Raw genomic sequence first — 21,915 nt, 5'->3', positions numbered from 1 at the left:
AACTGGAATTTGGACTGTGACAGGAACTTCAGATAAAGGGTATACGATTGTCCAGTCGTCCCAGGTCTAGGGAGAAAAATGTTTTCACTAGTCATACTGGAAGAGAGATTGGAATGCTGATGGCTCCAACATTCATGGGGCAAGCTGCAGGTGAGCAATCCAGCCTCAGCCACCTTCACACAGCTTTCACTGAGACAAGCTGCCAGCTCAGAGTGGGAACATCCAAGTCACTTCAGAAATAGCTCTCTCTCTTCAGCCAGGTGCTGTGTCAGCTCTTCTCTGATAAGGAAAGAGGCAGACCCTGTGAGGAGGGTCCTGTTTCTTTGTCCTTACCCGAGGGAACTCAGCTGTGATAACTCCCCAGCTGGGGAAGTACCAGGACTTTCATACATAGCCTGAAGGTTTTTGTCTTGCTGATGGGCCATAGTAGACTCAACTCCCTGATGTTAAGTGCAGCTGTGTTGTCTTAGAAGGTGTCAGAGACTCCTGAACTGATCCACAACATTACATCATCCAGCTGAAACTCTCTGTCCCAGAGGAGGGATCTAGGTGTTCCTACCTGAACCAGAGTGAATATAAACCCAGCAGATGTTGTGTTTTAGGGGATTTCTCCCCATCACTTCTTTGGGAGTTCCCCCACCACACAATGGATCCAGTCTGCAACCACCACTTTGGCAAGAGACATGAAAATTACAACAGCCAAGTCTCATTGTGAGGCCTACAGGTGACCTTCCTACTTTTATCCTTTCCTTCTCTTTCTTACCCATTTTCTTAAGTGGCATTTTTTTTGCTTTTGTATTGCCATATTACTGTCCATAACAATAGGAAAAATGGCTGTTTTACCGTCCAACTAAATGGTTCTACCATAAACCCTACATGTGTATGTTTGCAAACACCACTCATTCAGTGTCATTTCACTCCAGTTCACCCCAAGGGATGTATTAGCAAGAGCCTGGACTTCTGCAGTGGGCTCTAACACAGTGTTAGGATGTTTGCTGCAGGATATTTCTCCTCAAAATGCACTTAGATACCAGACCTTTGTAAAATGAGTTAATCTAAAGTACTTAGACTCCAAAAAACCAAAACATCAAATATAAATGAATTCAGAAAATTCATAGGCAAGATCTGTGATGTCCTAAATGATAAAAGAGATCTGGGGGCTGATAAAAGGAATCATAGTCCAAATAAGAAACTATCCTGCTGCAAGAGAAATGGAGTGCAAGCAGAGATCAATAAAGTGGATCAAGAGCTCTGCAACAGCCTGAAGCATGAGAAATAAAAATATGAACTGTGGGATGGGTGCTGGAGCATTGCAGACTACACATGAGCTGCCAGGGGACTTAGAGAGAACATGGCAACATCACCTAGCTGGTGATGAAGAAAAACCTAGAGAATTACAGACCTGATATATCTGTCTGAAAACCTAAAGGAGCAAGCTACTGACCAGTTATCCTCTAAAGATTTATAAATTTGTAAATAAATGGCAGGAATGGGTTCGTTGAGGTTTCACTAAGGACAAATCGTTTCAAACTAATTTGATTCCATTCTTTGACAGGATAAGTTGCCTCCTGGCTTGGGGGCAACAGCACTAGATGTGATATGTCTTGACTTTGGAGAGGCTTCTGGCACTGTCCCAGGAGACATTCTTGTAAGCAAACCCAGGAACTGCAGCCTATTTAGATTGACAGTATGTTGAGTTCAGTGTCAAAGTCAGAGAGCTTCCTTGGGGAATCTTCCCAGTGATGGTCCAGAACCCAGATCTATTCACTATTTTCTGCAGTAACTTTTGGATATGGCTTTGCTAGACATTTTCCTGGTGATATCCAATGTTGGTGCGGTACTGGGCTATGGGGGAGGGGCCTGTCAGCACCTATGGAGGATGTGAATGGTTGATAATTTGAAGAAACAGTCCCAGTCAACAGGAAGAGTTTCAGCAGAGACATGGGATGACCTGCCATGAGGCAGCTGTGAGAGTGTGCAAACACAAAGTGAGACCCACTGGGCAGCAATCCTGTACAAGTGGCTTCTCAGAGGCTGGAAAAAGAGAATATAGAGAACCTGAAGGACTGTGCCACATAAAAAAGTCCTCTTTCCATAAGGATAACAATGAGCTGATTTCTGTGTCCTTGTCAATCAAACAAGAAGAAAAAAAAGAGAGCAATGCCAACAGAAACCCTGCATTTGGCTTTGCTTTTAGTTTCTGCCCAAGATGCTCCATAAGAAGAGGCAATCAAATCTCTTTTGGTAGCTTTAAGAGCTTATTTGGACACTCCTTGTGTTAATAAAGACACAAAGGTGCTCTGTACAATATGTACATCCTTAGTGCCAAGGATGTGCCATGGGGACTTTCTGAGAATACCTTTGAAGCTTTTGTGTTGAGATATTATTCCCCCTACAGCTTTTTCATACATACAGGTTGTACTCATAATTCCCATGGAATGGGACCACTGTTTCTGTAATAGAAGCTTATTCTCTTCAACATCAGAGGCATCTTCCTGGAAAGGTATTCCTAACTTCATAACTTGCACCCTAAAAAAAATAATCTTTGAAGGGTTTATTTCTTTAATTCACCCAAATTTCACACATATTTCAATATATTTCCTAGGCCTGTGAAGTTTTTAATTTTTCCCTTGAAACTGGGCCAATTTCTGAGTGCATGCCTAGCAATGAGTACTAGGCAGGTCATGATTGTTCTTTTAGCCACAGCTCCCACTAAGCTTGCCATGTACATGGCAATAGTACAACCTGGGACATGGGTGAGTGCTTACATTGAAGTGCAGTGGGAGCATCTGCTGAGCTCATCCACCTCATCAGGCCTTTACACTCCATGTCTAAGCTCAAACCCAGACCACATGGGTAAGTGCAGTGTGGAAAAGGCACCAAGGGCATCTGCTGTTGGCAGTGGGGCAAAAGTATGAGCCAACCCACCTGCAGGGATGCCCTGGGGGCCTTGGGGCTGGCCTGCCCCTGCCACCTACCTCTGGGCAAAGCCCAGAGCTCCTGGGTGAAGAGAAAGCAGGGAGGAGGGATAAATCCACTCGTGGAGTTAATTACCTATGTATTTTAAATGACTCATTTAAGTACCAGGAGGTGCTTAGTCCCCTCCTGGGACAGAGGCAGGCTGGGAGCACTGTGTGCTCTGCTGGGCACTAAGCAGCACTGGCACACACAGCTCTGTCATCAGCAAGCTGGCTGCTGCTGGCACAGCACACAGATGACAACGTCATTAAAAACATTTTTCCATCTAATACTCCAAAGGTTATTCTTGGTGACAAGTGCTTTCCAGCTTGTGGCTGGGGCTGAGCAACTGCTGCTCCCATTTGTGCAGGCTGGCTCCTACACTGAGACCATAGTCAAGCATGACCAGGTCTCTTGGATGCCTTTCTTTTACCATCTAGATCTACACCTATGTCCTGTTGTGCTGCCAGGAGGTGAACAAAGGTCTTGTTGCCTCTAGCTTATCTCACCAGCTTCCAGGTACAACAATACTGGGTGTCCTCCAAAATGTTTTCCCAAAGCAAAGGGCTGTGCTGGTGAGACAGGCAGGTAGGCATCATCCCACTGCAGCAGCTGAAGCCTCAAAAGGCACGTGCAGCTGGTGGGGGCTTCTCCTTGCAGATGGTGCTGGGAAGAGGCATCCCATTGGTACTCAGGGATGGAGAGTAGTGGAGGGGTCCTTCCATGCTGGGTCAAGTGATTTACAAATCCCAGACACGGAATCAGAGGAAATATGCATCACAGAGTATTTTTGTGGTTTGTCTGAGCTTGTCCAGAAGAGTCCTGATCACCACAGCAATTGTCACAGCTAAGTCAAGACAGATAAGGCTGGCAACACCATTGGCCCTTTTACTGCATATCCTACCAGCCTTCACTCACAAACAGTATACATTTTCTTCTACAGACCCTATTCTCATACAACTCTGTCTCCTTTTCTTATATGTTAGTTTTGACTCATTTCTCCTATTAGCAGCTTATACTGAGTTTCACATAGCTCTAACTCCTTCTTTCATTTTGCATAGCTGGCTAACCCCAAGCTGTCCCTGACTATCCCCCACACATCATCTTACCTTACCTGTCCTTTAGCTCCTCTCAGCAGAGCCTTCTGATCTCTCTGCATCTCCAACTACAAGTGCCTGTGCATGATGGAAAGCTGACCTACTCCTTTGTATATTGTAAACTGATTGGCCAGGCACAGATGTTTCTTCTTTGGTAATCAGTACAGCTGCAGGTAACTGGGGAAGACTGCTTCCTGCACTTCCCTAGCTCTCCACAAGTAATTGCCAGAAAGGTGACAAAACCCAAACCACGTGCTGCAATTGCCTTCTTCCTAACTTAAAACCTTTGCTCAATGTCTCTGACAAACACTTCCATGTCTCACTGTACTGTACCACAGCAGATTCCTGATGCTTGCACACTTCTCTTACTCATCCCAGCTTTCCCTGGCTTGCCCCCCTTCGGATCTAAGCCTCAGAACCTGTGGGGACCAGGATACTTCTGCAGCAGTGGCACCAAACCAGCCCCAAAGGGCCCCAAAACCCCTCTTGGTCCCATTAGTGGAGTCAGAGAATGAGCCAGAGGCAGAGCTGGAACTTGTGTGTTTCCCCTCAGGTCAGAAGCAGGTGTGCTCTCCTAGGGCAGGAGCTGTCCAGCAGGGCAGGAGGTGGCAGTGACCCCAGAGGTGGCAGTGACCCCAGATGCCTGTGGAAGGGGTGGGAGTGTGCAGGACCCAGCAGGGCAGAGGTCTCTTGTGGCTTTGCCAAGCTCTGGCTGCCCAAGGAAGCGATGTCCAGGGCAGCCTCACCATGGCTGCTCTGCCAGGGCTGCCTTTGCTACTGCACCAGGGCCAACCAGGAATTCTTCCACCCCACCTGGTCATTTTGCATTGCACTGTGAAGTGCCCAAGCCCCAGTCTCCCCTGGATTGCAGTAAGTGGGCCCTGTGCTGTCAGGCAAAGATAGGAGACTGGGGTTATGGGCTGCACCAGCTGCCCCCGTGCTTCAGAGGGCAGGTAGGGACAGTGCTAGCTCAAGAGCCACTGTAAAGGGCATTTTGAGGGTCAGGTGTCCAAATACAAGTGGAAAAAATCAGTTAGTGATGACACTGGGTGAGAAGGCACATGGTTACTGGCCAAAACTGGGACACAGCTCCTGGAGAGCTTTTGGGGGACAGGTGAGTGTCTCTTTGCAAAACTCTTCTTTACCCAAAGGCTGATTTTTGACCAGCACCCATGCAGTGCAGCATCACCAGGACAGCAAAACCTGTGGTGTGCTGTGGGTGCCCTCTGTGGCAGCAGTGATGGGGAGGCAGCCAGAGGTACCACTGGCCCCACACCATGCATAGCCCTCAGACTACATCCCCATACCAGGGTGGGCCCTTTGATCCCCTTGGCTTTTCCCTCCTGATGTCAGGATGTGTTATTTAGTCTCAACCACAGCAGTGCTGCAGGGGAGGAGGCAGAAAGGGAAGATGTGCAGCCCAAAGCACGAAGGCTGCTGGGAGGGGCCAGCAGCTGTTATTGCAGGCTGCCATGGGAAGCTGATGGGAAAAACAAAGGGGAAAGACCCGCAGCAACAGAAACAGCAGCAAAACCTCCTTTCTGCCAGCTGGACAGGGGCAAGGGCTGCAGGGTCCTCCCAGCAGTACCAAACCAGAGGGCTGGGGTGGTGGGGTGGGGCAGCAAACCAGCCAGAGCCACTGCAACCGAGTCCAGGCAGGTGCTCCAAGGCAAACAGAAGCAAGCAGATACCTAGACCAGGAATGAAACAACAGCTCCAGAAAAAAAAAAAAAATCCCCAAAGGCACCAAACCTGTTGTGTTTTTTTTTAGCTTGCATATTTTTTAATGGAGTAAAAAAAAAAAATAAAAGGAACATGCCACAGATGTCAGCCTGGTGCAGATCACCCTTCTGCATGGAGGGCACCAGGGGCCCCACACAGCTCCCTCATGGCAGCCAGTCCTACCCCCACACCCCTTCCCTGCAGGCAGCTGGAGAAGGAAGTGGATAAAAGCACACCGTGGATACAGCACAAGCACAGAAGAAGAGCACAGCAGCGCCCCAGGCTGGCCTTTAGCCAGGGATGGCTATGCTGGCACAGGTAAAATAAAAGCTCAACAGACTCTATGTTACAATTAAAAACAGCAACAATAACAATTCCCCTTGAGAGCTGCACTTTGAACCCCCACAAAAATCATTTGGGGACTCTGGTAATTTCTCTTTTAGTGCCACAGACACGAGCTCTGGAGCTGATGGGCAGTGGCAGCAGCTGCTCCTGTGGCTGCTGGCACCACTGGAGCCAGAAGGACCAGCAGCTCGGTGGGAGCCTGGCCTCGGGGTCTCTGTCCCACCTTTGTCAGGCACGCCCCAAAGGGAGGGCAAAGGGAGGGTAAGGAGGCAGGATGTCAGATGCTTGTTAGCTTCAAACCCAATAGCTTCCACTCATTGTGGGCTCCCACCAACAAAGCTCTGGCTGCTCATCTGAGATGGATCCCTCTGCCTCATGTATACACATTTATATATAGATATATGATAAACACTTTGTATGAAAATAAATACTCCATCTGTGATTTAAGAACCATCGTTGCCTCCATCTAGTCACCTGCTATAATGTTAGATCTCTTTTTGTCCATGATAATTTTGTTCCCATTGCTTTTTCCCTAACCCATGGGCCCCTCTTCCCTGTCTCCCTGGGCAGCCAAAAGCACTGGAGCAGGCAGAACTGTACCCTTTAGAAGCTGCTCTCTTACTTGCTGCCTCCCAAAGTTTGGCTTATTTTAGGGAACTTGAGGAAAATGGTTCCCTTTTACAGCACCTGTTTCATGATAGAAGAAATGATCTTCTTCTAAAAAAACACTTTACAAAGAGTAGGATTTTAACATTCTCTTCCAGGGCTCTCAATTAAGAAATATGTTTCTAGATAGCACTGTTTATATAGATATAGGTATAGTTTTTATTTATTTTATTACCAACCCAACATTTCAATTTGCAGCTGTTGATGTAACTCATGACATACTCTCATGGTGGCGGGTTTTTTTCTTCTTTATCCTTAAAAAGAAATGCATTTCAAATTAAAATGATGCCTTTTTTTTGTCTGTCTGGTGTTCCTAAAAGGTACTTGAGATGATGTAGGAGTCCTGACGTGGGTGGCAGTTTTGAAGCCCGTACCTGTCAGTGGCCTGGAGACCACGAGGTGTGGGTGCTGTGAAAAATGGGGCACCAACAGAATGGAAGGGCAGCCACGCCACAGCTCTGGGTGGGATGGTGCTGGGAACATATGGGCACACTCTCCAGGTTTTCCTGAATTCACTTCCACCTCTGAGCAGGAGGACCACGCAGAAAACCTGCCACCACCACCATCCCAAGGAGACAGTGCTGCTTTCCTGTCCCCCTTGCTCCCCCCAGGGCAGGATGTTTTATTTCTTTAACAGTTGTAAATGAACATCATTTTTTCTCCCTGCAGTACCACAAGCTCAAAGTTAACTATACAAAGAGAAATGCCATAGTCAAAATATACATGACACGTATTGTATTAGAGGGTTGGGGGTTTTTTTTCCTTCGTTTTTTCTTAGCCCAGGCAGGTGATTGAGATGCTACATGCTCCAGCTTTTGTCACTAAATGTGTGTGACTGTGTGTCTGTGTTTGTATTAAAAATATATCAGTCTTGTGATGTTCTTAAAAAAGAAAGAAATGGAAGGCGGCAGGGGAGGGAACGGGTAATAGTGAAAAGGTTTTTTTGACTGTCACAGTCTTTTGTGGCTTCAGAAATACACATGGTTCAATTCCAGCACTGACGGCAGCTTGAAGCTTTGAGTTTAAATTTTTAACATTTTTTGGATTAAGTAGTAAAAAAGAAAAAAAAAAAAAAAAAAACAGCGTGCTCCCCCAGAACCAAAAAGCAACGAGCAAACAGAAAAAAAAAGAAAAAAACCCCACAAATTCCTGAACCAGACTTCTGCAATTCTCAACCAGTAAAAATAAGGAAACATCTCCTTACAGTGGTGGGGTGCTCGGCAGGAAAGGAGATGATCCCCTATGGGAGAGGTGGCCTTTGGAGATGGTTGAAACTTCATCATTTCATTGAATAGGGTCAGTGCCTGGGTTTATCGTGTTTTATTTCAACACTTGCCGTTGTTGCTTTCTTTTGTACCATTTTTGGATGGGTTTTGTCTCTTTGTTTTTCCGCTCTGTGATGGTTTTGCCCTCCTTGGCAGGCAGCTGTCCGGCCGTCCGGGCAGTGGCAGCCCCGACAGCCAGCCAGTGGCACCGCTTCCAGGACTGGTGTCCGGAGAGGTAGCGGAGGAGGGTCCCTCCCCCGGCAGCACCGTCCCTCCTAGAAGCCCTTGATGTAGCAATAGGCCTCCAGGGTGGCGAAGAGGATGTAGAGCAGCCAGAGGCTGACGAAGAGCAGCGTGGTGGCCACTTTGCAGCCCCGGGGGCCGCCCAGCTCCCCGCCGAGGTGGGGCCGCCGGCGGTAGAGGAGCACGCTGATGCAGATGAAGGCGAAGATGGTGAAGAGGGTGACGGAGAAGGCCAGGGTGCCCGCTGACACCTGGAACTCCTGCCCCTGTGACGCCCAGTAGATGGCTGCCACTGACCACGCCAGCCCGATGCCCAGGAAGACGTTGACAGCGTTGCTGCCGGTGACGTTGGTGATGGAGGCGTCAGCGTACATGTCCTGGATGGCTGCGGCTTTGCTGGCAAACGTGTCTGGGGTTCAGGAGGAGGGAAGGAGAAGGAGAAATCACTGGGGGCCCAGCAGGGGAAACAGACAACCCTTCATGTCTGGGGGACAAGGGAGGCTCAGGTGTGGTACCAACCAGGTTAGGACACAGACCAAGAGGTGCCCCATCCCCTCTAGGCTCAGAGATCACACTGTGCAGACCTTGCCTGGGGACAGGGCTTTGAGGTTACCCTGAAGCCCATCCCATGGCAGAGCTTCTCCCCTCAATCAGGAGCATCTCCAGAGGACTCACCTCCCACCCCACCCCACCCCCTCCCCTCCCCTCAGCCACCCCACCTGGTACAGAAGTGCCGAAGGCGACGAAGACGACGGCGGTGACCGAGTCCTTGAGGCCGATGGTGCAGCCGAAGTGGGAGGCCAGGTCGCCGATGACGGCCGTGAGCATGCCGATGATGAGGATGGAGACCACGAAGCAGGCCCAGCCGTTGCAGTACTCGGTGGGGGGCACGCAGGCAAACAGCACCTTCCAGAAGACGGTCAGGAAGTGCATCACGTAGTCGAAGCAGGACGGCAGGCGCTCCTCGCCAGACTCGTCCTCGTCCTCATCGCCTGCTGCAAACACGGAGGGAGAGGCCTGGCATTCATTCCACTCCTGCTTATCTTCTCCACCCCAAGGCTCCAGGGACTCTGCTCTACTGGGACAGGGTGGTGTGGTGCTGGCCATGACACTGAATTCGAGGCACACTTCAGTGTCCTTCAGTGATGGGTGAGGCTTTGCAGAAAGAATGTCTCCCAGCCACCCCAGAGCCCTGAGGGATGGGGAGTGGGGCAGTGGGGTGTTGTACCCACAGAGGGCAGCCCTGTCCCCATCCAGACAGTCACACAGGAGGTGGTCAGCCTGTGGAGATCACTGTTGAGTGGCAGGAAGAAATTACACAGGCTAATGATGTTTAGGGCCAAAACTAGTGGAAAGTAATAGAACTGGGAAACTGGAGAGATCTTTTGATCCTCCTGCTCCAGAGCATGGGCTGGGCCATCCACTGCCTCCTCTACCCCTTTGGGGCAGATGCCAAACCAACCATCAAGGAAAGGTTCAGAAAGATGCCCAATTGCCATTAATGGCATAGATGTGCCTAAAATACCTTCCTCACAGCTGTCTGGCTCTGAAACCAGTGAGCTCTTTGATCAGGCAACAGCTGGCAGGTCTCTGAGCCTTTTCCTTTAGCAGCTGCTGCCTCATGAGGCAACATCTCCAGTCCTCATGGGGTAACCCTCCCTGCTCCCAGGAACTCTACTGGCTATGACAGGACATCTCCCAGTAGGAGCTACCTGCACTGGCCAGGATCTCAGCCAGGATGGGATTTTGCTGTCTGTACACTGCTCATCAGATCATTGAAGCAGCAGGAGCACTGCCAGCTGACACAGCCTCTGAAAACTGGCCTTCTGCAGGGCTCTGCACCACAAGATGGATCCCCTGGGCTCCCCACTAATGTACCTGCAAAAGCCCACTACATTTGGAGCAGAGGAGCTCTTTGGACTGGCTTTGCTGATGGGTCAGCACAGCTGAGCATCACTGGCCAGGGAGATGCTGTCATTCCAGGCTGCATGAATCCTGTGGATGTGCATATGGATTTTCTGATGTCCTCACCTGCGCTCACAGTAATGGCCTCCATGAACTGGTCCCTCCAGGAATGTGTCCCTACAACCAAAGCCAGGTTTGTCTTCCTAATCAGCTTGTCCACGGTGCTCTGTTGTGGGAATAAAGATGCACAGCAATTAAACCACCTGCTAGTGGGCAAGGATGATCTTGCCCTGTGGTCTCACAGACCCTTTCCAAACTGTGGAAGTGTCACAAGCACTCTCCTATCAGCTAGATTAGGCCATGACTAGGGCCCACCTTCTCCCTGGACTGGCTGATCCAAACCTCACCAGAGCCAGCTTGTTTGCCACACCTCAATCTTGACAAGGTTCCTTCTTCCCTCAACCCTGCCTCACCAGAGACAGCTTTGTTTCTGCATCCTCCTGCCCACTGACCTCTTCTGCTTCCATCAGGGCCTTCCTGCCTTTCTCCCTCCACCCCCACCAACCAGCAGCTGCTACTTTTGACATTTCTTTACTGCACCCTTTACTGTATCACACACTTCTTTTCCTCTCTATCAGCCTTTTCCCTGCACATGCTGCCCCTCAGTCCTGCTCTCCAAGGCAGTGCCACATGGCTTTCCCCTCCTGGAGGACCCCAGGACACTGACTGACCTTGAACTCATAGGACTCCTCGATGATGACTTCCAGCTTGGGGTGCTCGCCGAGTATTGGTTTGCCCATCTCTGCAATCCTCTTGGCTTCCTCCTCCTCCACTGTCATCTTCCTCTCAGCCACCTCTGTGAAAGCAAGGCCAGCACCAAGCTGTGGGCAGCAGCCCTGGCTCTCCAGGGCACCAGGGGCTTGTCTGCAGCTTCTGCAGCCCCCTCACAGCTTGCTAAGTTCACCTCAGGTTGGGGACAGTGGGGTGTTGGACCACAGGAAAAAAGGACCAAGATTTCTGAATATCAGTCACCAAGAACATAGGCAACATGTTTTTAATTTATTAACAAAAAAACCCCTTGGATGTTTCTTCAGTCTGCTTTGGTGCTCTTGGTTGACACACACTCTCTCATCATCTCTGCAGCAGCCACAGTTTTGGGGAGATTGAGGTACCAAATCATTCTGTCATTTGGCAGAAGTGCCTTTTAAGACACTTCTGACACCCTGATTTGAATGAACAAGAGACAGAGCCTATTTTTCCCCTTTGGGTAGAAAATCATGGTTGGTTCCTTGTGCCACTCAGTGCTTGATCTAACACTCAGACACACACAGTGACAACCACATGTAAGCCACACATGAATTGGAAAAATGAACAAGAAGTAACATGAAACAAGTAGTTCCTTCCTTTCATAATACTGTGAGGGTGATAAGGCACTGGAACAGGTTTTCCAGAGATGTGAATGCCCTGTCCCTGGAAGTTCAAGACCCGGTTGGATGTGGTGTTTGAGCAACCTAGGGAAAGGTGTCCCATGGGAGTGGGGTTGAAACCAGATGATCTTTAAGATTCCTTCCAACATATTCCTTTCTGTAATTCGATATTTAGTTTCTCCTGAAGGAAACTAAACCAGGACCCCAGGTCAGCAGCATGCTGAGATGACCCTGTGTCAGGCTCAGTCCTGCTAATGACCCAGCTAGCCCAGCAAGGTGCCTCAGGAAGGTTCTGGCTGCCCAGATGGGAAGGAGCATCCCAGCCAGGAGGAAGGGTGCCCTGGGAGTGTCCCAGGCCTGGCCCAGGTCTCCTCCTCCACCCTCATGCCTAAGTGCAGGCACATGCTGATGGGCTCTCTGTACAGCTCAAGAAAGGGGCTGGTTTCCCCTGGCTTTCCTGTGCCTGACCAGTCAGGGATACAAGCTGCAGTACAGGGCACAGCTCAGCCTGGGAGTGGGAGCTGGAGCTCTTTAGAACCTGGAAGGGCACATCACAAAGGCAGAGCTTCTTGTTCTGGCTAAGCAGTGGGACAGATGTTACCTGAGGTTTCCTGCAGAGGTTACAAATGCCCAGGTAGTGCCTCAGATGTGATTAATCCCATGTGGACTCCAGCAGATCTCACACTTCACACTAAAACTCACATAGAAATTATGCAGTGCCAGTGAAATCTATTTATAAACTCTGACTTCTCTCTTCATCTGCCTGGCTAGATTAACTGCAAAGACTGTAAGCCTTGCAACACCTGCAGAGTTTATAAAACATAACTCCTGTGGCAGGTGACCTTATTATAACCCATCACAGAAACTGAAAAGTTGTATCCATCATTTGAAATCAATGATGTACATCAAAACCATCACTGCCTAGCTCCAAGACAGTGTCATCTGGATTTAGGAACCCCCGTAAGTTTAGAAAAAAAATACAGAGACAGAGGAGCACAGCACTTGTGGAGAAGAAGGGCACTGCAGGATGCTGGGGGATGCAGGGGGCACATTCTTTCACTGAAAGGGTATTTAAGCATTGGAATGGTCTGCTCAGGAAGGTGGTGGAGTCACCATCCCTTGAAGAGATCAAGAAACAACTGGATGTGGCACTTAGTGCTATGGTTGAGTTGACATATGTTTGATCAAAGGTTAGACTACAATGATCTTGGAGGTCTTTTCCAACCTTAATGATTCTATGATTTCATGATTCTGTGAAAATGTTCTGCTTTACACTACACTTGGAGGCATGAACTGATGATAATCAAGATTCAAAGTACTTACATTCAGTGGAAGAAGGAGTCAGATATAATGCACATTTGTTTTTCTAAGACACAGAATGAGGAAGTCCAGTCTCTTCCTCCAGTTGGGAGTGTGTGAAGATGACAAGCAGTGTCCATTGATGAAAATGCAGGTGCTCACACATCAGTTGCCATAGCACCTAGGACATGACTTTGCATCTGTCTGAGCTCCCATAACCTGAAGGTCAGGGGTGAAGGCACCCTCAGCTCTGCAAAGCCTCGCTTGGCAGATGAGCTGAGCACACACTGACACGTGCTGACAATACAGAACTGAGCAACAGCACCACAGCCATCCCAGCAGGGCTGCAAAGCCCTGACTTGGTGACACTGTGACTCTCCACAGCCTTCCCTGGATAACTACATCTGAAAAGCTTGGTCATAGTCAGCAGCACAGTCCCTTAGGCTCCTGCACACTGGCTGCAGCTGCAGAGTGCAGGAAACAAATGTCTGGAATCTGAGAAGATGCTCTGAAAATAAGGAATATCAGGCAGAATTTCCTCACTTAATAACTCCAAGAGGAATGATGCAATGAAACCTGAGTCCCCAGTCTAACTGATTTGACAAAAGCCTTTGGCATGCTAAGAGAACACAGAGCCTCACACAAATGTTGTGCCTCTAGGTGAGGCTGGACTGCAGGCAGGTCTGTAGGCACATGCAGTGCAGCAAGCCTTCTGATCTCCATAGCAAGTGTACCAACACAGCTTCATCCCAGAACCTGGCATCCTGCTTATGCTAGTTTATGCACTTGCACCAGGCAGGAGAGTGCAAGATGTGAATCCCTCCCAGAGGAGGAGGATCTCCTGCATCTCTTCTCAGTGTGTGCCACATCCAGGGCTGGGCAGGCTGCATGGGAATGCCTGTGCTCACAGGACCTGGCACCTTGGAGCACATGGCTTTTTTGTCTCTGCAAGCCACCTGTGGATCACCTACTGATTCAACAAGCAAGGCTATCACTTGCCAGGCAGCTCTTAGAGCAAATCAAGCAGCACAACCATGTCCAAGAGTGTTTGTCTGCCTAGGGGCTGGATGCTAGCGTGAGCATGGGACCAGACACCCCACAAAGGGAAGGTGGTGGGAGTCCTGCTGTTCCAGAAGGCACCTTGCCAGCAGACTAAGTGCCACCAGAGGCACCTTCAAGCCCTAGGAAAGCCATTTGGAGTGAAGAGACAAGCTGACCAGCACGGAGACCTTCAGCCTACTGACAGCACATCCACAGAGATATGAATAATGGAGGCCCTGATGTCACCTCCTCTGCCACGTGTACGTGAACTGGGGCGCAGGCAGAAGAACACAGGCACCCAAGGAGGCACACCAAGGGCATCCTGTGGGGACAGATGATTGAACATGACTGCCAAGCTAAGTCTTTCAATGTCAGCTGCAAGCAAACCACAGGAGAACAGCCACAGGGAGCATGTCCAAATGGGTACCTCATAGAAATGTTAATAGTGGAAGCTTTTGGATAAGGGAGAAAGGAGGTAATTCCTTAATGTCTCATTAAAATGCAGTCACATTTGTGAACGTGCAACAGGAAAGCAAAGCACAGAAACCTAACAAATTTCAAAAGTGCATCTGAAAACATTTAAGCTGCCATTTTATTTTCACTGCTCCATCCTAATGTAGGAAAAAAACCAACCAAGACTCCCATGTCAGTACTGCGCTGGATCTTGTTCAATGCACTCTTGCAAGTGACCCATAGGTGCTAAATGCCAGGCTGCTGACTGTCCTCTGCAATTAAGACAGTGGCAGGAAGGACAAATTTAGAAGCCCAGCTGATATTTTTTCCCAAACCTATACTTGCCATACAGTTAAGGCAGGGAGCTAGAGCACCTTCAAAGAGCAATATGAAGCACATACTTGATTCCACCAATTCTGCCCACCTACTGTTTAGGACACGTGAGAATCTTGTGGCAGGAATCAGAACCTCTGCAAAACACCAGATCCCATCCCAAGCCTGCTCCAGGCCTGCTGGGTCTGCCTGTTTCTATGGGATGCTGAGGGCTGAGTTGAGCCTATGTGTACTGACCCAACAGCCAAGAAGGAATAAACAAGCCAATGGCAGAGAACAATCCCAGTGCTCCCGCACTTCAGCCATCACAGGGTGCACCAGCCTGCCTGTAAGGCTGCAGGAGGTTGCTATCCCTGCAGCAAACATGGAACATGCTCCCACACAGGCTGGTGTAGGGCTGAGGTCCTGGAGGGCTCCTCCAGGAAGCACAGACAGGATGGGTGAGGTGTGTCACACATCACCCCAGTGTGGTAGCCTGCAAAGAAGACTACCAAGGGCTGAGATAAATAAAACACAAAGTAAGGGGGAGTGAGGATGGGGGGGTTTGTGTGTTGGGAGACAGATTTTAATCTGGAAGGTCAGGTCTGTCAAGGTGAATGCTGCCAAGCTGCAGCTTAATTATTAACTAGCCTGATTTCTGTTTGTATCTGCATCAGTACCTACTTTTCAATGCGGATTGCACCCTGGACTCCCTGTTGTCAACTCCAATTAAGCCTGATAAGGTCTGGCTGTGCCTATTGAGAGGGGAGCTTGCCAGGACCTTCTGGGCTGCCTCCACCTCCTCCCTGGGAAGGGGAAAGTGGCTAGAGAGGGGTCCCCTGGACCCTGTCTGCTCTGGCCCCTAGGTATGTGCTATCACTGAGTGTTAGGAACTTCTCTGGGCTGCAGGAGCACACACAGGCTGGGGAGGCCAGGCAAGCTGGGGCTGCTGTGCCAGTTGCTGCACCAAGGGACCCTGCTCCTGGTGCCAGGGAGCCAAAGACTTAGAGAGAATATGCTACAAGCAGGTGAGACAATGGATCTGGTAAAATCAAAGGCTGGTACCTCATAGAAATGTTAATAGTGGAAGCTTTTGTATAAGGGAGAAAGGAGGTAATTCCTTAATGTCTCATTAAAATGCAGTCACATTTGTGAACGTGCAACAGGAAAGCAAAGCACAGAAACCTAACAAATTTCAAAAGTGCATCTGAAAATGAGAGAAATTAGAGAGAATATGCTACAAGCAGGTGAGACAATGGGTCTGGTAAAATCAAAGGCTGGGTGGGAGGAATGAGGATGAAGTAGGCTTTTGCTTGGGCTGTAGAACAGCCACAGCTGATACCACAGCTGATACCCACGAGGTGCTGGACTGTGCAGGAAGCAAGGAGAGGTTCTCAGATACACCACTTCATACTCTCATTCTGCTTTGTTCAGACCCTTAAAGCCATGACAGACAAGGGGGCTGAGCAGCTCCTGGTTATGGTCCTGCCACTGCTGTGCTCTGCAGCCCTGGGCATGTCCCTGCCACACTCACTGCTCAGTTTTCACCCCAAGGCTGTCTCAGGCTGTCTCTCTCAACTTGTGTCTGCAGGGCCATCCCAGGACTTGAGCTGCAGTGATCTGCAAAACACTTTCAGACAGGCCATTTCTTGGGCTCAAAATACTGTAAGCATATCCCCTCCTCCTTGTATTCCTTCCAGGGAGAAGCACTGCTCAGTGCTCCCACATCTTACACTGCTTGCCCACTCAACCTCCTTCAGACTGGGAGGGATCAAACAGGAACTAGATATTGCCTGTGGCATCCTGGACACATTATAAATCAAAGTTAGATAAAGTCCACTTCTATGGTGTAATCTGGCCACAGCATCTTTTGAGCTGGAGCAGGCAATGGGAAGGCCCTGTAACACCATCAGAGAGGTAGATACTCATCACCTAGGTAATGCTGCAGACTACCAAACAGCCATGGACCAGTTTGTATTCCCTGACAGTTGCTGAATAAATTGGACTAAAACCTACAATGTATTCATGGAAGATTGCTATGAAGGCCATTTCCCACTCCTCGAGCTATCCTGTCCCCATCCATTTCTGGAGTGGGCATTTATCTGTATGAAGGTCACCCCTCATGGGGACTGTGCTGCTAGGAAGAAATTAAAACAACAATTAAAATGGGATTTTTTGTTGTTGTTGTGGCTTAATAAGATATAATCCTGGCTAAACAGAGTAAATAGTGAGAATGAATGAGTTCTTCTCTCCAGAGCACTGTCAAGCTGTCAGTCACAAGTGGGGAAGACTTCTGGCTAAAAGACACTCTGGCTTTGGAGATTAGCATATGGATATGCCCTTTACAGAAGCACATGCCCACATACAAGCCCTGGCAGCCTAGGATGCCTTCTAAAATGTAAGGAATCTGCTTACTTAGCCCTGAAAGCTATTTCTGAGACATGATACATCCCATGTACGTGCCCCAGCATTCCTTAATGCTAACTGGGAAATGCTGCACATTCATAAGAGGGAGGCTAAGGACAGGGCTGGGAACTGAGCATATTCCACTCCTGGCTATGCCTTGAGATTGCTGCTGACATGACCCTACCTAACTGGCCAGACAAGTGACATCTCTGCTCCTCAGTCTTTCCCACTGCAAGGTGGACATGGGAGTTTTAATGCATAAATAAAGAAACATATTTAGAAATATTTTCTTTGAACTGGATGAATATATATAAATTATGATACAGAAGTACCTACCATTTAGGTAATTCCACAGCCCTTTAAAGATCTAGATCACTTGAGCCCAGGAATTTTCAAGCAAAGGCTGTGCTAAAGCTTTCAGTGACTTCTGCAAAGGCTAGAAAGACCTTGAGAGCAGCTCTTCCACTGCTGGCAAAGGCAGGGACAACTGGAGTACCTTTGCACTTTAGTATCAAGTATTTCCCTATATCAACAATATACAGAGAGGTCATTGCCAGTGTCAAAACAGAAGGTTAAAAAAAACCCCAGACTCTCAAATCTCTCCACAGCAATCCCACACCACTCTGAAGCCTGAACAGTTGCCAAGCATTGCATAGCCTTGCAAGTCTGGTCAGAGAGAGAATTGGAAGAAATTATGCTGAGCAGAACTGATGCCCTGCCCAGTTACTTCACAGCCCTGCTTTCCCTTGGGAGGGCCCTGCAAGGCTGGGGGACCAAAGTCAGGATCCCTCATTTCTCCCCAGATAAGAGCTCTTGGGACAAGAGAGGCATTGTCACTTGGGCTCATCCATCAGGGCACCCTCACTTTCTGTGAAGAGAAGGGATCACTGGTGAGAGGGGGCTGTGCAGCTGCTGGCCCTGCCAAGGCAGTGCCATGGGCAGGGGAATGCCCCAGGGCTGGAAAGCAGTGCCAGAGCACCCAGCAGTCCCAGGGACACATCCCCAGGAAGGGGATGCTGCCCAGGAAGAGCTGTGCAAGCTGCTCTGGGAGGCAAGGGAGGAGGCACGGGACAGATCCCGCTGAAACGTTCAATAATGCAGTTTTAACCGAGATTGCTGTGCGCCTGTGTAACCTAAATCTAACATGACACGGACTAAACGAGGACGTCGCTTCCCTCCCTGCTGATTAGCTGTGATTGCTGCTGAGTGACACTCCAGCATGTGCCTGCTTGCCACCCTGCTGCTGGACTGAAGCACCTGTGGGTGCCAAACACCCTTCACAGGCACAGAGGGCACCCTGAGGCAGCTCAGCAAGGGGGGCACCCCAGGGACCCTCTCCAGACTGAGAGGAGGCTTTCCCTGATCAACCCAAAAGTAACTTTTCATAGCTGATGACCAAGTTCTCCAGTAACAGCTGCCAAAAGCAATCAGGCTGGATCAAAACAGAGGGAGGAACGTTATGTTATTTTAAAGAGAAATTATTTGGTTCCAGGGGTTCTGATCAAATTAGGCAGCTACTGAATTAAAGCAATGAAATTACTGGGAAGGAGGCTGAGCTCAACTTATTTCCAGTCTTCCCGCATCTGAAGAGGTAACAAAGGAAACCATCCAAACCATTCCGAGGAGTTTTCCATAAATGCCCTAAGCTGGTATTTGGGGAACTGGGGATTTCTGCCTGCCACTAGCAATTTTCTAATTAGTCCAACAGCCCTTGGGCTCAGGACATCCCCTGTGCAGCAGATTTGGCATCCTCCGAAAAGGGGCTGGACTGAAGGCTGCATGGGAGATGCTGCTCCTTGGGTTTGCAGCACAGCTCAGGCATTGTGAATGCTTCGGTTTTCAGCTCTGCTCACAAACCTGTGGGATTTCCAGCTCCTCATGCACCCCGCATGCCCACCCTTATCTCTCAAGAAATGCTTCTTTAGTGGGAATTCAACAGTAATCACATCTGGAATTGAAGGAATAACAACAAAACACTAGAAGTACATTGCACCACAGTGGGATAAAGACAGACCAGTGTAATGGGAATTTCAGGCAAGGAAGAGGGGCTCTGTATTAATACACATGAAATCCTGACACAGGGACAGGAGATGCAGAGCGCAGAGCCAGAGCTGAGGGTGAGCAGGGAAATGGTGCTGATCATATTCTGGTGGTACTGCTCTGGTGCTGGGCACACTGGGGACCCCCCAGGATGGCAGCTGGAGAGCACAGGGGTGAAGGCACCGAGGGTGTGACCCTCCGTGGGAAGGGGACACCTGCACAACCTTGTACCCTTGCCCCCCCGGCAACACTGTCCCACACTGCAGAAATGCCACCTCCTTGCAGAAATCTCCATCTTCCCCAGTGCATCAGCACAACCCAAGCACCAGAGCTGCCTAAAGAGAGGCTTAAGCCACAGCTCCAAACCAGGCATAGCTGCATGTGTTTCTTTGCATCTCCGTCTGGATCATTTCCCCCAAACTGCAAGGAAAAATCTGGAATATGGGAAATGCTCTTGGATGTCAATCAATCACTGCTGTTTTCTTAATTATACTGCTCTTAACTAGTTCACAAACTAGACACAAACTAGACACTAGACACAAACACCATGAGCTGGGGTTGTCTACAACACAAGAAACACAAATAAGGTGGGGTCTGACCAAAACGGACAAAAAGGGAGACAGAGCAGCCAGAGGAAAGGAGAAAAAGCACTTACCTTGTGTAAGCAGTAGGGCTGTGGTGAGAGAAGAACATAAGAGAGACAGAGAGAGAAAAGAAAAAGAGGCACAAAGTTAATATCCAAAGTGAACAAGCTGTTTTGCAGATGAAGGCTGTCAGTGAGCATGGACATGGTGCAAGGCAGCGTGCGGGCTCACCAGGGCTGCGTGGTGGGCACAGGCTGGGGAGCAGACACCACAGCAGCACGATGGAGAGGAGGCTGGGGTGCTGCAGGCAGCACCATGGCACTGCTCCCCAGCAAAGGCAAAGGGATGGATGCAGCTGGGGAAGTGGCAAGGAGGAAAGGGAAAGGGAGGAAGGAGGGCAGTTACACTTGCCACTGGGGCCTGACACAACCCAAACTGACCCAAAGGTGTGGGAGGTGCCCCCACTTAAGCCAGGTATGTGTGGTTGTGGGGGGGCTTAGCACAACTGAGGAGCCCCAATAAACCTGTAGGTATTGAGAAGAGATGGTGATTGAGGAGAGCAGCATCAGAGGGAGGCATTGATAAAACAGATGGTCTCCAGTGTCAAAAGGGGCATCATCCCTCAGGACGATGCTCTGGCTCACCTACACCTATCCCACACCCCACAGGTACCACTTTCAGAGGATCAGGGTGCCTAGAGGAGGATAGGCACCTATAGAGCATCACTGTTTGAGTCCTCTTGCATCTCATTGTTCCAATTTGCTAGTCTGCCTGTGCTGCATGGACACAGGCCATGCAACATCACCATAGGGGGAAGCAACTGCCTGTCAGGAAATGTGACTGCATGGCCCTCTGAGATTCAAGGTGGGAAGAAAAGAGAAGAAAAGGGTGAAAGTCCTTGCAAGGGATGACCTTGCCCTGGCTTTCCATACAGAAACAGCCCAGCCCCCTTGGGCAGTGACCCCCTGCCCCTCTCCTCTCTAGATTTCCCCACTCCCCAGAGCTGTCACAAAGAAAATCTGGCTGGACCCCTCTTAAGTGTAACCCACAGACAGCCACAGCTTACATCCAGGTACCAAACCAGCTACAGCAGAGTCCGTACAGCAAAAACCTCACAGGCTCTTTGAGGGGGCCAAGCACCAAGTCTGTGCCTTAGCTTTAACTTCCACTTGTCTTTCAAACAGCAAACCAATCCCCAAACACTTGGTTGCACGTGATGACAGTATTGTAATTATTAACACTTATTATCATGCACTTTTAGTCTCAGAAGCTCAAAATTCTGTACAGAGTCAGTATTAACAGCCCTATTTGACAGATGGAGAAGCAAGCAAAAAGAAGCTAAAGGGAACATTTTGCAAACTCAGAAGTGGGCTGGAGTCCAAAAGTGCTAATTTTCCCAGACTTGCCGGTTTGGGCCTCTGAAAAGCAGGCACTTTTATATAGATGCACCCAGTGGTATCTGTGCCATTTGAAAGTGATTTCCTAAGCAATTTATCAAAGGTTGCACAGCACATCCATGGCAGAGCCAGGGAAACTAATCCTGAGTCCTGACACAGTCACTTCCTTGCTCTGCTGAGCAGCAATCATGGACACAACCTTCCCAACAGCCTGCAGAGAGACATTGACCCAGCCAGGATCTTCATCCACTGATCCATCTCCCCAGCTGGAAGAACTGTGGGAAACCCAAGAGATGTCCCTTGTCCATGTGGGCAGGCAGAGGCATGGTGAAAGGTGAAATGAAGAGGCTCCTTGCTGAGCATCCCTCCTATTTCAGGGTCAATTCCTTCTGAGAGTCAAAAACTTTGGGGAAACTATTCATGATACATTCTGCATTAAGTACAGTCCCACTGAGCAATAAGATGCAATGGGATGTTTTCTCAGCCTGCACCACCTCCTGTCATCCACACACCTCTCCTTGAAGTCTCCAGCAGGCTCACTGGTACCCCTGGTAGCCTGAATCCAGAGTTTCCTTGTAGCTCTGTCCTGCTGCAGTTCATGCTGTCCTGTGACCTCCCTACTGTTCCACGGTCCTCTGGTTCTTCAGACAATGTGCAGAAATTGTATTTGCCTTTTGCAATTACAAGCATTATTACAATGGGTCAATTTGGTGTTAAAATGTAATATAATGAAATATTACTGGGTCTCTAAGCTA

The 21,915-nt window shown here is 49.2% G+C and overlaps 1 protein-coding gene across 2 annotated transcripts in view; it reads right to left on the bottom strand.

Moving 5' to 3' along the window:
* Nucleotides 1-5,822: 5,822 nt before the first annotated feature.
* Nucleotides 5,823-21,915, bottom strand: part of SLC8A3 (solute carrier family 8 member A3) — a 107,966-nt gene continuing 91,873 nt past the window's right edge. The window contains exons 4-8 of one of the 2 annotated variants that reach the window (XM_056493879.1): nt 19,835-19,852; nt 10,933-11,057; nt 10,328-10,427; nt 9,016-9,291; nt 5,823-8,705 (exon numbers count right to left, since the gene is read on the bottom strand). In XM_056493879.1, the coding sequence (XP_056349854.1) occupies nt 8,329-8,705; nt 9,016-9,291; nt 10,328-10,427; nt 10,933-11,057; nt 19,835-19,852 (896 nt within the window). In that variant the 3' untranslated portion in view covers nt 5,823-8,328. The remainder of the gene's footprint in view (nt 8,706-9,015; nt 9,292-10,327; nt 10,428-10,932; nt 11,058-19,834; nt 19,853-21,915) is intronic. The other variant, XM_056493880.1, reaches the window with a different exon arrangement.

Source organism: Oenanthe melanoleuca, chromosome 5 (genome assembly GCF_029582105.1).
Source record: "Oenanthe melanoleuca isolate GR-GAL-2019-014 chromosome 5, OMel1.0, whole genome shotgun sequence".
NCBI classification, from domain to species: Eukaryota; Metazoa; Chordata; class Aves; order Passeriformes; family Muscicapidae; genus Oenanthe; species Oenanthe melanoleuca.
Note: the sequence above shows the minus strand (reverse complement) of the source record. Positions and strands in the feature narration are given on the sequence as shown.